Below are 12,864 nucleotides of genomic sequence, written 5' to 3'. Positions count from 1 at the left end.
CACGAGGGGGGCTGGCGAAGCAGTTCCTTCCCCCGAGGAAAGAGGAGAAAAAAAAATGATAATAATTAAACCCAAAAAAAAGCCAAAAAGAAAATCCAGCAACACCGGAACCCCACAAAATCCAGCCGGGGGTGGTGTGGGTCAGGAGAGAGAGTCAATCCACAAATCCTCCCGGGGGTGCCCGGTCGGGGTGAAGCGCAGCCGGTCGCCCTCTCCGCTCCTCCTTCTCCTCCTCCTCCTCCTCCTCCTTCTTCTTCTTCCCGGGTAGGAAAGTTTCAACGTCGAACGCGGAGCAAGAACCGGGCCGGGTTTTTGGCAGCCTGGCCCCTTCGGTACGGCAGCTTTCTCTTCGTTTTACCGAGCCGGAGCCAACGGGCCCGGTTCATGCCGGGGTTCAACCGACATCTCCGGTTCCACCGTCATCGTCGTCGTCGTCGTCGCCGTCGCCGGGCCCGGGGTTAAACGCGGAGCCGCCGCCGCGTTGGCCCAGCGTCCCGGCGATGAGGAAACTCTTCGGGGAAAGCTGCCGGCAATCGGCGACTGGAGGGAACGGGATGGTGGGCAACGGGAGCGGGGTTGGAAGCGGGAGCTCTCGGGGGGTTCCTCCACCTCCTCCACCCCGCAGCCGTGTCCCGCACCCGGCTCTCCGTTCTCCCCGTGGAACTCCGCCGGAGCCCGGCCCGCATTCCTGGCATAACTCGACTCGACCGCAACCACCCTCCTCCTCCCCATCACCCCGTTCCAACGGGGAGGATGAAGCGGCGGCAACGGCGGCGGCAACGGCGGCGGCATCATCATCATCATCATCATCATCCCGTTCCCCCCGCGTTTCGTCGGGCAGCGAAGGCGAAGGGGGGCAAAGCGGTGCCCACCGTCACCGCGCCGCCCGGAAGAAGAAGAAGGAGAGTGGTGGTTGGGAGAACCCGGCGGATGGCGGCGATGTCGAGGCTGAAGGCTGCGGGAGGGTGGTGGTCCCCCGTCATCCTTTGCCCGTGGTGGCCCGTGTCTCCAAAGTGAACATCCTGCCCTTCAGCAGCCCCGGCGGGTCGCGGAGCAGCAGTCGTTATTCCAGCACGGAGACCCTGAAAGAAGAAGAACAGTTTGGGGTTTGTTGGCCCAACCAAGGACGGACTCTCCAGGCAGGTTATGGCATCTATCGATCCCCCAGTTTTGGGACGAGTGATGGCCTGGCGTGGGGACAGCCGTCCGTCCGTGTCCGTCCCAAGCTGCCGCAGGGCACGGCCAAGGCGAAACTGGACTTTGGGAGTGAGAGGTTGCACCAACCGGGGCTGGAAGCGGAGCGGGCCAAGCACCGCAAGTCCTTGTCCAACCCGGACATTGCCACCGAGACCCTGACGCTCCTCAGCTTCCTCAAATCAGACCTCTCGGAGCTGAAGGTGAAGAAGAAAGGGGTGAGGATTGGCCTTGACGCGGGCTCCGATGGCAGCTCCGGCGTTGCCAACTCCTCCCCGGGTGGCCGCGGCGCCACTCAGCCCCCCAACCGTTGGGCGCCGGGCGAGCGGCCAACGCTCAAGGACCTGACGGCCACTTTGCGTCGAGCCAAGTCCTTCACCTGCTCCGAAAAATCGGGGGCGCGGAGGCTTTTCCTACAGAGCACCATGAAGCAGAGCTCCTCCGAGCTCCTCCTGGCCACCGCCGACAGCCAGGACCAGGTGGCTTTGGATGGGGGACAGCGAAGGGATGAGGATGCTCTCCCCATGGTCATCCAGGATCAGTACATCCAGGAGGCGAGGCAGGTCTTTGAGAAGATCAGCAGGATGGGTTCCCAGCAGGACTATGGCTTCACAGCCGAGCAGAAGGACAGTGGAGGTGTGGAGGGCGCCGAGGTGGTGGCACCGACGGGGACGACGGAGGTGACCCTTCAGGGCCGGGCGGAGAGCACGCGGTGTTTGAAGGAAGTGGAGTCGGAGGAGAACCTCGCTCGCAGGAAATCCATGGAGGAGCTGTCGGGTCATGAGTCGAGCGTGACGGACGAGGGCATCGTCACAGAGCCAGAGCCTGTGGGGATGCCCTTCCAAGACTTGCACGAATCCGTGGACGCCTGGACGCTGCCCAACGCTGGGCCGGCAGCCGGTGACACCGAAATGCCGCTGCCCGCTCACCCGGCGGCGGTGGTTGAAGACCTTCCAGCTGGCAAACCCGAGACACCCAGCACCCCTGGCAGCTTGCGGCGCCGACGTAAGTTCCCCTCGGCGGGTGCCAATGGGATGGAGGGTGGCAGCGAGGGTGGCACCGAACCCTACCGCTCCTTGAGCGACCCCATGCCCCACCGGAGGCGCTCGGTGGCGGAGGAAGCCAAGAATTTCTCCGTCGACAGCAACCTCCTGGGCTCGCTGAGCACCAAGGCGGGCATCCCCCAACCCGCCGCCATCGCCGGCAGCGCTGGCAGCGCGGGCAGCGACCTGTCACTGGGCAGTGATGGGCCACGGGACTACAGCAGCCTCATCCAAACCATCGTCAGCCAGCCCGGCGCCATGGCCAAGCTCATCGATGAGAAGGGCAACGGCAAGACCATCAAGAAGAAGTCGTTGAGCGACCCCAGCCGCCGCGGTGAGCTGCCCACCGGTGCCTTTGAAGGTCCCGGTGAGGCCATCAACGAGCTGGAGCCCACCATCCCACCGTCCAGCAGCGAGCCCATCCTCTCGGCGCAACCAGCGGCGCCGGGCACCGGCCGTGGTTATGGCTTTGACCCCAAGTTGGCTGACGTGTTGTCCCCTCGCATCGCCCGGCGCAGCTCCAAGAAGCGCTCCAACCGGGCGGCTCACCAGGAAAACCAACCACCACCAGCTCCTGCCGTCCTCACCAAGAGCCGCCCGGCCACCAAACACGTCCGTCACACCAGCGAGCCTGCCACCTTCGTCCCCATCACCGTCCCCGAGCCTCTTGTCCCCTCCGGCCACCACAGCCACCTCCCTGCTCCTGCTGCTGGCCGCTCACCTGGCAAATCCTTCCCAACCTCCCAACCTCCTTCGCTGGAGGATGTCACCAAGCGGTACATGCTGGCCCTCAACTCAGGTGACGCGTCCCCTGCTCCTGGGGATGGACCTCGCTCTCCGCCCGCTGCCCCACCACCCCGGCTGCCCCGCTGCCCACGACCGCCCGACGAACACAGCCCCAGGACCAAGCCACAGGTGGTGAGTGCCCATCCATCCTAAAAACCTCAGTTTCACAGGGTACATGACCCTTCCGGAGCGTTGGTGGCTTTGGGTGGCCTTTGAGTGTCCCTTGTTGGGGACGAGTTCCCATCTGCGGATGTGCTGCCGGATGGCCAAGAGCTTTCCCAGCCCTTTCCGGCTGTCCCAGGGGAACGAGCTCTTGTTTGTAGGAGTGACCTCCCCAGTAAAAAAGGCGACTTTTGGGTGGGAAGAAGCAGTTTTCAGGCTAAATAGCACCAAACTTTGCTGGAAGGTGGTTTTATAGACATAGATTATACGCTATATATAAGGTACCGATAAAAAGGGTGCGCTCTCGGCCGGCCACGAGATGCTGAACCAAAAATTGAGTTTTTCTTAGCAGGGAGGGCTTAAATGGTCCCTCTGCTTGGGATTCCCCGTGTCATGAAGTTTATCGAGCAAATTGGCATTTTCCCCTTCACTTCCCCCCCCAAAAAAATCACCATCCCTCCACCCGGGACCGTTTCCTTTGCGGTGCTGGCGGGGTGGGAAAGTTCCCCTCGGCGGGTGCCAATGGGATGGAGGGTGGCAGCGAGGGTGGCACCGAACCCTACCGCTCCTTGAGCGACCCCATGCCCCACCGGAGGCGCTCGGTGGCGGAGGAAGCCAAGAATTTCTCCGTCGACAGCAACCTCCTGGGCTCGCTGAGCACCAAGGCGGGCATCCCCCAACCCGCCGCCATCGCCGGCAGCGCTGGCAGCGCGGGCAGCGACCTGTCACTGGGCAGTGATGGGCCACGGGACTACAGCAGCCTCATCCAAACCATCGTCAGCCAGCCCGGCGCCATGGCCAAGCTCATCGATGAGAAGGGCAACGGCAAGACCATCAAGAAGAAGTCGTTGAGCGACCCCAGCCGCCGCGGTGAGCTGCCCACCGGTGCCTTTGAAGGTCCCGGTGAGGCCATCAACGAGCTGGAGCCCACCATCCCACCGTCCAGCAGCGAGCCCATCCTCTCGGCGCAACCAGCGGCGCCGGGCACCGGCCGTGGTTATGGCTTTGACCCCAAGTTGGCTGACGTGTTGTCCCCTCGCATCGCCCGGCGCAGCTCCAAGAAGCGCTCCAACCGGGCGGCTCACCAGGAAAACCAACCACCACCAGCTCCTGCCGTCCTCACCAAGAGCCGCCCGGCCACCAAACACGTCCGTCACACCAGCGAGCCTGCCACCTTCGTCCCCATCACCGTCCCCGAGCCTCTTGTCCCCTCCGGCCACCACAGCCACCTCCCTGCTCCTGCTGCTGGCCGCTCACCTGGCAAATCCTTCCCAACCTCCCAACCTCCTTCGCTGGAGGATGTCACCAAGCGGTACATGCTGGCCCTCAACTCAGGTGACGCGTCCCCAGCTCCTGGGGATGGACCTCGCTCTCCGCCCGCTGCCCCACCACCCCGGCTGCCCCGCTGCCCACGACCGCCCGACGAACACAGCCCCAGGACCAAGCCACAGGTGGTGAGTGCCCATCCATCCTAAAAACCTCAGTTTCACAGGGTACATGACCCTTCCGGAGCGTTGGTGGCTTTGGGTGGCCTTTGAGTGTCCCTTGTTGGGGACGAGTTCCCATCTGCGGATGTGCTGCCGGATGGCCAAGAGCTTTCCCAGCCCTTTCCGGCTGTCCCAGGGGAACGAGCTCTTGTTTGTAGGAGTGACCTCCCCAGTAAAAAAGGCGACTTTTGGGTGGGAAGAAGCAGTTTTCAGGCTAAATAGCACCAAACTTTGCTGGAAGGTGGTTTTATAGACATAGATTATACGCTATATATAAGGTACCGATAAAAAGGGTGCGCTCTCGGCCGGCCACAAGATGCTGAACCAAAAATTGAGTTTTTCTTAGCAGGGAGGGCTTAAATGGTCCCTCTGCTTGGGATTCCCCGTGTCATGAACTTTATCGAGAAAATTGGCATTTTCCCCTTCGCTCCCCCCCCAAAAAAATTGCATCCCTCCACCCGGGACCGTTTCCTTTGCGGTGCTGGCGGGGTGGGAAAAAGGGGAAGAAATATTCCTGTGCACACAATAACTATTTTATCGAGGGGTAAAGTTTTGTCCTGTCTGTGGAAGAATTAATGCTGCTGGGGGGATGTTTCCCCCCCCCTCCTCGTCTTGAAGAGTGGCCGTGGGCTTTTGGGGGTCTTTCCTGGGGGTGGGTTTTTGGCATCGCCGGCCCCTCGGCTGTTGTTTGAAGAGGGACTTGGGTTCCCATCGCTCTGGGTGTTTGTGCCGGGAAGGGCTTGGAAGCACCACCTCCTCCTGCGGCAACAGCAGCTCCGGCACCCACGGGGCTTTTAATAGCTCCCCAGAAATACCCGTTCCTGTGGGGGATGAGCAGAGAACTCACAGGAATGGGGCTGGCAGGGCTCTCTTTCTTTCTCTTGCCCTGCTTCCATGTGGATTTAAGAGGAACGGGCTGGACCGTTCCCTTCCACCAGCCGCCGCCGGGCAGCCAAGCGTGAAGTCCCCGGGGCTGAGCCCGGCGGTGTAACCCTTGCTGGTCGGGGCAGAGCCACATGGAGGAGGGTTGTTTTTCTTTGCAGGCTCCTAAAATCCATATCCCTGTGTCATCATTCCCCCAAGGCATCCTCTTGGGGTCAGGCATCCCTAAAGCATCTTCCCCCCAAAGATATTCTCATGGGATCCAGCACCCCTGTAGCATCATTCCCCCAGGATGTTCTCCTGAGGTCCACCATCCCTTCAGTATCATTCCTTTGAGATGTTCTTTTGGGGTCCAGCATCCCCATAGCATCATTCCCCCCAAGATACTCCCCTGGGGACTAGGGTCCCTGCAGCACCATTCCCCCAGAATATTCTCCTGGGGTCCAGCATCCCTGCAGCATCATTCCCTCAAGATGTTCTCCTGGGGTCCAGCATCCCTGAAGCATCATCCCCCAAGATGTTCTCTTGGGGTCAAGCATCCCTGAAGTATCATCCCCCAAGATGTTCTCTTAGCGTCAGGCTTCCCTGCAGCATCTTCTCCCAAGATGTTCTCTTGGGGTCAGGCATCCCTGAAGCATCTTCCCCCAATACATTCTCTTGGGGTCCAGAATCCCTGTAGCATCATTGCTCCAAGATATTCTCCTGGGGTCAGGAATCCCTCCAGCATTGTTCCCCAAGATGTCCTCTTGGGGTTAGGCATCCCTGAAGCATCAGCGCCCAAGATGTTCTCTTGGGGTCAGGCTTCCCTGCAGCATCTTCTCCCAAGATATTCTCCTGGGGTCTGACATCCCTGCAGCAACATCCTCCAAGATGTTCTCTTGGGGTCAAGCATCCCTGAAGTATCATCCCCCAAGATGTTCTCTTAGCCCACCATCCCTTCAGTATCATTCCTTTGAGATGTTCTCTTGGGGTCCAGCATCCCCACAGCATCATTCCCCCCAAGATATTCCCCTGGGGACCAGGGTCCCTGCGGCACCATTCCCCTAGAATATTCTCCTGGGGTCCAGCATCCCTGCAGCATCATTCCCTCAAGATGTTCTCCTGGGGTCCAGCATCCCTGAAGCATCATCCCCCAAGATGTTCTCTTGGGGTCAGGCATCCCTGAAGCATCTTCTCCCAAGATACTCTCTTGGGGTCAGGCTTCCCTGCAGCATCTTCTCCCAAGATATTCTCCTGGGGTCTGACATCCCTGCAGCAACATCCTCCAAGATGTTCTCTTGGGGTCAGGCATCCCTGAAGCATCTTCCCCCAATACATTCTCTTGGGGTCCAGAATCCCTGTAGCATCATTGCTCCAAGATATTCTCCTGGGGTCAGGAATCCCTCCAGCATTGTTCCCCAAGATGTCCTCTTGGGGTTAGGCATCCCTGAAGCATCAGCGCCCAAGATGTTCTCTTGGGGTCAGGCTTCCCTGCAGCATCTTCTCCCAAGATATTCTCCTGGGGTCTGACATCCCTGCAGCAACATCCTCCAAGATGTTCTCTTGGGGTCAAGCATCCCTGAAGTATCATCCCCCAAGATGTTCTTTTGGGGTCAGGCATCCCTGAAGCATCTTCCCCCAAGATATTCTCTTGAGGTCCAGAATCCCTCCAGCATCATTGCTCCAAGATATTCTCCTGGGGTCAGGAATCCCTCCAGCATCATCCCCCAAGATGTCCTCTTGGGGTCAGGTATCCCTGCAGCATCTTCCCCCAAGATATTCTCCTGGGGTCCAGCATTCCTGCAACGTCCTCCCCCCAGGATATTCTCCTTGGTGGGGGGGACACTCTATGCCCCATCCAACTCCTTCTCCAGCTGTTGTCCCCATGGCCGGACAACAGCCGTTGTTGGTAGAGAACGGGGAGCTCTTGGCTCCTGCGAAAAACATCCTTGGAAATAATTTTGGGGTGAATTTTGCAAGATTTTATCCCGATGTACCAGTTTAGAGCAAAGTACTTGTCTTCTCTGATCCCAGGGCTGAAAAGTGCTGATAAAGCATCGAGCGTTATAATTTAGTTGGGGTGATGAGGAACCTCCTGGGATGGCAGCTGGTGGTACCTTGGGGACATCAGCAAGTCTCCGAGGTGCAGCAGTGTACCCGGCGGTGGCATTTCTTTATAAATATCTCTTACTAAATTATTAATATGTTAAGTTTATATAATACGTGGTTTATATTAATAATTTATAATGAGATTATGTCTTCTTCAGGCAGCTCCCTGTGGTGCCCCCAGGGATGGTGCCCACCCTGGTGATGGCCCCAGTATCAGGGATGCTCTTCTGACCCCGCACCCCGATACACCCCCCAACCCTGGTCACTTTGGGATCATTCCAGCTGGATTTTTACCCACTCCAGCAGTGGGTTCTGGCAACTGGGAGCCCAGTTTGGCCGAGCATCACCTTGGGGACGGAGGCCACCCCCAGGGGGCTGGACCCCAGGGATGCTTCTCCTCACCTTGCTTGAACCCACCAGCCTCAGCGAAGAGGGTGCGAATTTTCCCTTTTAAGGGCAACGCCGCAGCCTCTATCTTCAAATCTCTCTCCTGCCGTTGAATTTTCTTTGTGCTGCAGCCATAACGTAACTGGAACCAGGATTTTTTTTTTATTTCTCTTTTTGATTTATTATATAGCGGGGCTGGGATGTTTTATTTCAGATGGCACCAGCCTTGGCTTGGAGGGGGGGAACGAGCCCTGCAAGGGAGTTGCTTTAATTATGGGTGAGAGCATCGAGGACCGGATATAACTTGGCACCGGGACGGCTGGCTGGGAGTGGAGATTTACGTGCTCCCTGACCGATGGCGAAGGAATAAGCTTTATTTTTTAATTTATTTTCTTTTTTTACTCCCCCTCCTTAACTCAATGGAGAGGGCCGGCGTCGCGAGGTCGGCTGTCAGCTTGGGGAAGCCATCATCGCCGCTTGGGGATTTTTGGGGTGTTGGAACGTCTGTTCCGTGTCACGGGGGTGGTCTGTCCTTCCTGGTGTACCATCTCCAGCAGATGATGCTGGGAAGGGATTAATAATGGGGTCCAGCATCCCTGCAGCAACATCCCCCCAAGATATTCTCCTGGGGACCAGCATCTCTGCAGCATCACCCCCTCAAGATGTTCTCCTGGGGTCCACCATCCCTTCAGTATCATTCCCTTGAGATGTTCTCTTGGGGTCCAGCATCCCCACAGCATCATTCCCCCCAAGATATTCCCCCGGGGTCCCGCGTCCCTGCAGCATCATTCCCTCAAGATGTTCTTCTGGGGTCCAGCATCCCTTCAGTATCATTCCTTCAAGATGTTCTCTTGGGGTCCAGCATCCCCACAGCATCATTCCCCCCAAGATATTCCCCTAGGGACCAGGGTCCCTGCAATACCATTCCGCCAAGATATTCTCCTGAGGTCCACCATCCCTTCAGTATCATTCCCCCAAGATGTTCTCCTGGGGTCCAGCATCCCTGCAGCATCATTCCCCCCAAGATGTTCTCCTGGGGTCCAGCATCCCTGCAGCATCATTCCCCAAAAATATTCTCTTGGGGACCAGCATCTCTGCAGCATCATCCCCTCAAGATGTTCTCTTGGGGTCCAGCTTCCCTGCAACATCGTTCCCCCAATATATTCCCCTGGGGACTGGGGTCCCTGCAGCATCCTTCACCCAAGATATTCTCCTGAGGTCCACCATCCCTTCAGTATCATTCCCCCAAGATGTTCTCCTGGGGTCCAGCATCCCTGCAGCATCATTCCCCCCAAGATATTCCCCCGCAAACCAGGGTCCCTGTGGCATCATTCCCCCAAGATGTTCTCCTGAGGTCCACCATCCCTTCAGTATCATTCCCCCAAGATGTTCTCCTGGGGTCCAGCATCCCTGCAGCATCATTCCCCAAAAATATTCTCTTGGGGACCAGCATCTCTGCAGCATCATCCCCTCAAGATGTTCTCTTGGGGTCCAGCTTCCCTGCAACATCGTTCCCCCAATATATTCCCCTGGGGACTGGGGTCCCTGCAGCATCCTTCACCCAAGATATTCTCCTGAGGTCCACCATCCCTTCAGTATCATTCCCCCAAGATGTTCTCCTGGGGTCCAGCATCCCTGCAGCATCATTCCCCCCAAGATATTCCCCCGCAAACCAGGGTCCCTGTGGCATCATTCCCCCAAGATGTTCTCCTGAGGTCCACCATCCCTTCAGTATCATTCCCCCAAGATGTTCTCCTGGGGTCCAGCATCCCTGCAGCATCATTCCCCAAAAATATTCTCTTGGGGACCAGCATCTCTGCAGCATCATCCCCTCAAGATGTTCTCTTGGGGTCCAGCTTCCCTGCAACATCGTTCCCCCAATATATTCCCCTGGGGACTGGGGTCCCTGCAGCATCCTTCACCCAAGATATTCTCCTGAGGTCCACCATCCCTTCAGTATCATTCCCCCAAGATGTTCTCCTGGGGTCCAGCATCCCTGCAGCATCATTCCCCCCAAGATATTCCCCCGCAAACCAGGGTCCCTGTGGCATCATTCCCCCAAGATGTTCTCCTGAGGTCCACCATCCCCACAGCATCATTCCCCCCAAGTTATTCCCTCTGGGGACCAGGGTCCCTGCAGCATCCTTCACCCAAGATGTTCTCTTGGGGTCCAGCATCCCTGCAGCGTCATCCCCCCAGAGACCTTTATCATTCCCCCAAGATGTTCTCTTGGGGTCCAGCATCCCCACAGCATCATTCACCCAAAGATATTCCCCCGGGGTCCAGCATCCCCACAGCATCATTCCCCCCAAGATATTCCCCCAGGGACCAGGGTCCCTGCAGCATCATTCCCTCAAGATGTTCTCCTGAGGTCCACCATCCCCACAGCATCATTCCCCCCAAGTTATTCCCTCTGGGGACCAGGGTCCCTGCAGCATCCTTCACCCAAGATGTTCTCTTGGGGTCCACCATCCCTGCAGCATCATTCCCTCAAGATGTTCTCTTGGGGTCCAGCATCCCCACAGCATCATTCCCTCAAGATGTTCTCTTGGGGTCCAGCATCCCCACAGCATCATTGCCCCCAAGGTATTCCCCTGGGGACCAGGGTCCCTGCAGCACCATTCCCCTAGAATATTCTCCTGGGGTCCAGCATCCCTGCAGCATCATTCCCTTGAGATGTTCTCCTGGAGTCCAGCATCTCTGCAGCATCATCCCCTCAAGATGTTCTCTTGGGGTCCAGCTTCCTTGCAACATCGTTCCCCCAAGATATTCCTCTGGGACCAGGGTCCCTGTGGCATCATTCCCCCAAGATGTTCTCTTGGGGTCCAGCATCCCTGCAGCGTCATCCCCCCAGAGACATTTTCCCAGCCCCCATGGTTTGGGGGTGGCTTGGTGGTTTTAGTCCTGAGGTCCACCATCCCCACAGCATCATTCCCCCCAAGTTATTCCCTCTGGGGACCAGGGTCCCTGCAGCATCCTTCACCCAAGATGTTCTCTTGGGGTCCACCATCCCTGCAGCATCATTCCCTCAAGATGTTCTCTTGGGGTCCAGCATCCCCACAGCATCATTCCCTCAAGATGTTCTCTTGGGGTCCAGCATCCCCACAGCATCATTGCCCCCAAGGTATTCCCCTGGGGACCAGGGTCCCTGCAGCACCATTCCCCTAGAATATTCTCCTGGGGTCCAGCATCCCTGCAGCATCATTCCCTTGAGATGTTCTCCTGGAGTCCAGCATCTCTGCAGCATCATCCCCTCAAGATGTTCTCTTGGGGTCCAGCTTCCTTGCAACATCGTTCCCCCAAGATATTCCTCTGGGACCAGGGTCCCTGTGGCATCATTCCCCCAAGATGTTCTCTTGGGGTCCAGCATCCCTGCAGCGTCATCCCCCCAGAGACATTTTCCCAGCCCCCATGGTTTGGGGGTGGCTTGGTGGTTTTAGTGAAGGTGAGCACTGCCATGCCAGCTGCCTGCAGGGTTCGACCGCCCAGCGTGTCCCGACCAGGAGAGGTAACGTGCTGTTCTCCCTCGGCAGCAGAACTGTTTGTCCTGGGTGCTTTCCAGCAATCCTCCATGGGGCTGGAGCCGGCCAAACCGTCCTGGGTGCAGAAGATCTCCTTCACCCTTGCGTCTGATGAGGGACACGAGGTTTTTTAATTCCCCAGGAGCCGTTAGCAGCACGTCTCGCTCCGGCGCACGGCGCGGGGGCCCGCAGGAAGAAGAAAAGATGCTTTCAAGAAAAACAAGAAGAAAAAAAAAAACCAAAAAAACTCAAGACACAGAAGTTTTTCTTGCCTCCAGCATCCCATGAGCCGCTGGGATGGGCAAGCAGATGCCTGCACACCCATGCACGCTGTGTGCAGCAGCCCATCACCAAGCAAGGATGAATTTGGGGTGGATTTGGGGTCCATTTGCTGCTCAGGGAAGGTATGAGCGGGATGCCGGGCTGGCAACCCTTTGCCTCTTTCTTTTTGCCTGTGGCCGAATCCAGCACGAGAGGATGGAAAATGAGGTCTGCTGGCTGCCATGCTCTGTTTGTTGATTTAGCAGCAGTCAGATGAAACAGGAAAATATTGATTTAAATATAGCACCTCGAGGGAGCGGAGGAGTCGTGGGAACGCGGCCCCCGGCGCCCCCCGGGCCGTTGCCTTCCCCACCTGCTGCTCCCCAAAAAAGCCATCGGGGATGGAGGGGGATCCCCCGAAGGGAAAAATCGGGGTCACATTCCCAAGGACACTTGGGGAAAACCCCCACATCCCTCCCGAGCATCCTCTCTGTCCAGTTTTGGGCCCCCTACCATAAAAAAGACATTGAGGTGCTGGAGCGGGTCCAGAGAAGGGCGACAAAGATGGTGAGGGATCTGGAGAGTAAGTCTTATGAGGAGAGGCTGAGGGAGCTGGGGTTATTCAGCCTGGAGAAGAGGAGGCTGAGGGGAGACCTTGTTGCTCTCTACAACTCCCTGAAAGGAGGGTGTAGAGAGATGGGGGTCGGTCTCTTTTCTCAAGTCACAGGCGACAAGACAAGAGGAAATGGCCTCAAGTTGCACCAGGGGAGGTTCAGGCTGGATATTAGGAAAAATTTTTTCACTGAAAGGGTTCTCAGGCATTGGAATGGGCTGCCCAGGGAGGGGGTTGAGGCCCCATCCCTGGAGGTGTTCAAAAGACGGGTTGACGTGGTGCTGGGAGGTATGGTTTAGTGATGATGCTCCTTGTTTGTTGTGCGGGGGTCTATTTTTGTCAGTTAGGTTGACGGTTGGACAAGATGATCTTTAAGGTCCCTTCCAACCTAGAAGATTCTGTGTCTCATCTTCCAGAAGCTCATCGTCACTTTGGGGACA

The 12,864-nt window shown here is 57.6% G+C and overlaps 1 protein-coding gene across 1 annotated transcript in view; it reads left to right on the top strand.

The window, feature by feature from the left end:
• The first annotated feature begins 259 nt into the window (after positions 1 to 259).
• The window catches only part of ARHGEF17 (Rho guanine nucleotide exchange factor 17), a 67,535-nt gene continuing 54,930 nt past the window's right edge, over positions 260 to 12,864 (top strand). Inside the window, exons 1-2 of the mRNA XM_014956650.1 lie at positions 260 to 3,155; positions 3,689 to 4,639. Of these exons, the coding sequence (XP_014812136.1) occupies positions 501 to 3,155; positions 3,689 to 4,639 (3,606 nt within the window). The 5' untranslated portion in view covers positions 260 to 500. The remainder of the gene's footprint in view (positions 3,156 to 3,688; positions 4,640 to 12,864) is intronic.

This window comes from Calidris pugnax, unplaced genomic scaffold, assembly GCF_001431845.1.
Source record: "Calidris pugnax isolate Ruff unplaced genomic scaffold, ASM143184v1 scaffold275, whole genome shotgun sequence".
NCBI classification, from domain to species: domain Eukaryota; kingdom Metazoa; phylum Chordata; class Aves; order Charadriiformes; family Scolopacidae; genus Calidris; species Calidris pugnax.
Note: the sequence above shows the minus strand (reverse complement) of the source record. Positions and strands in the feature narration are given on the sequence as shown.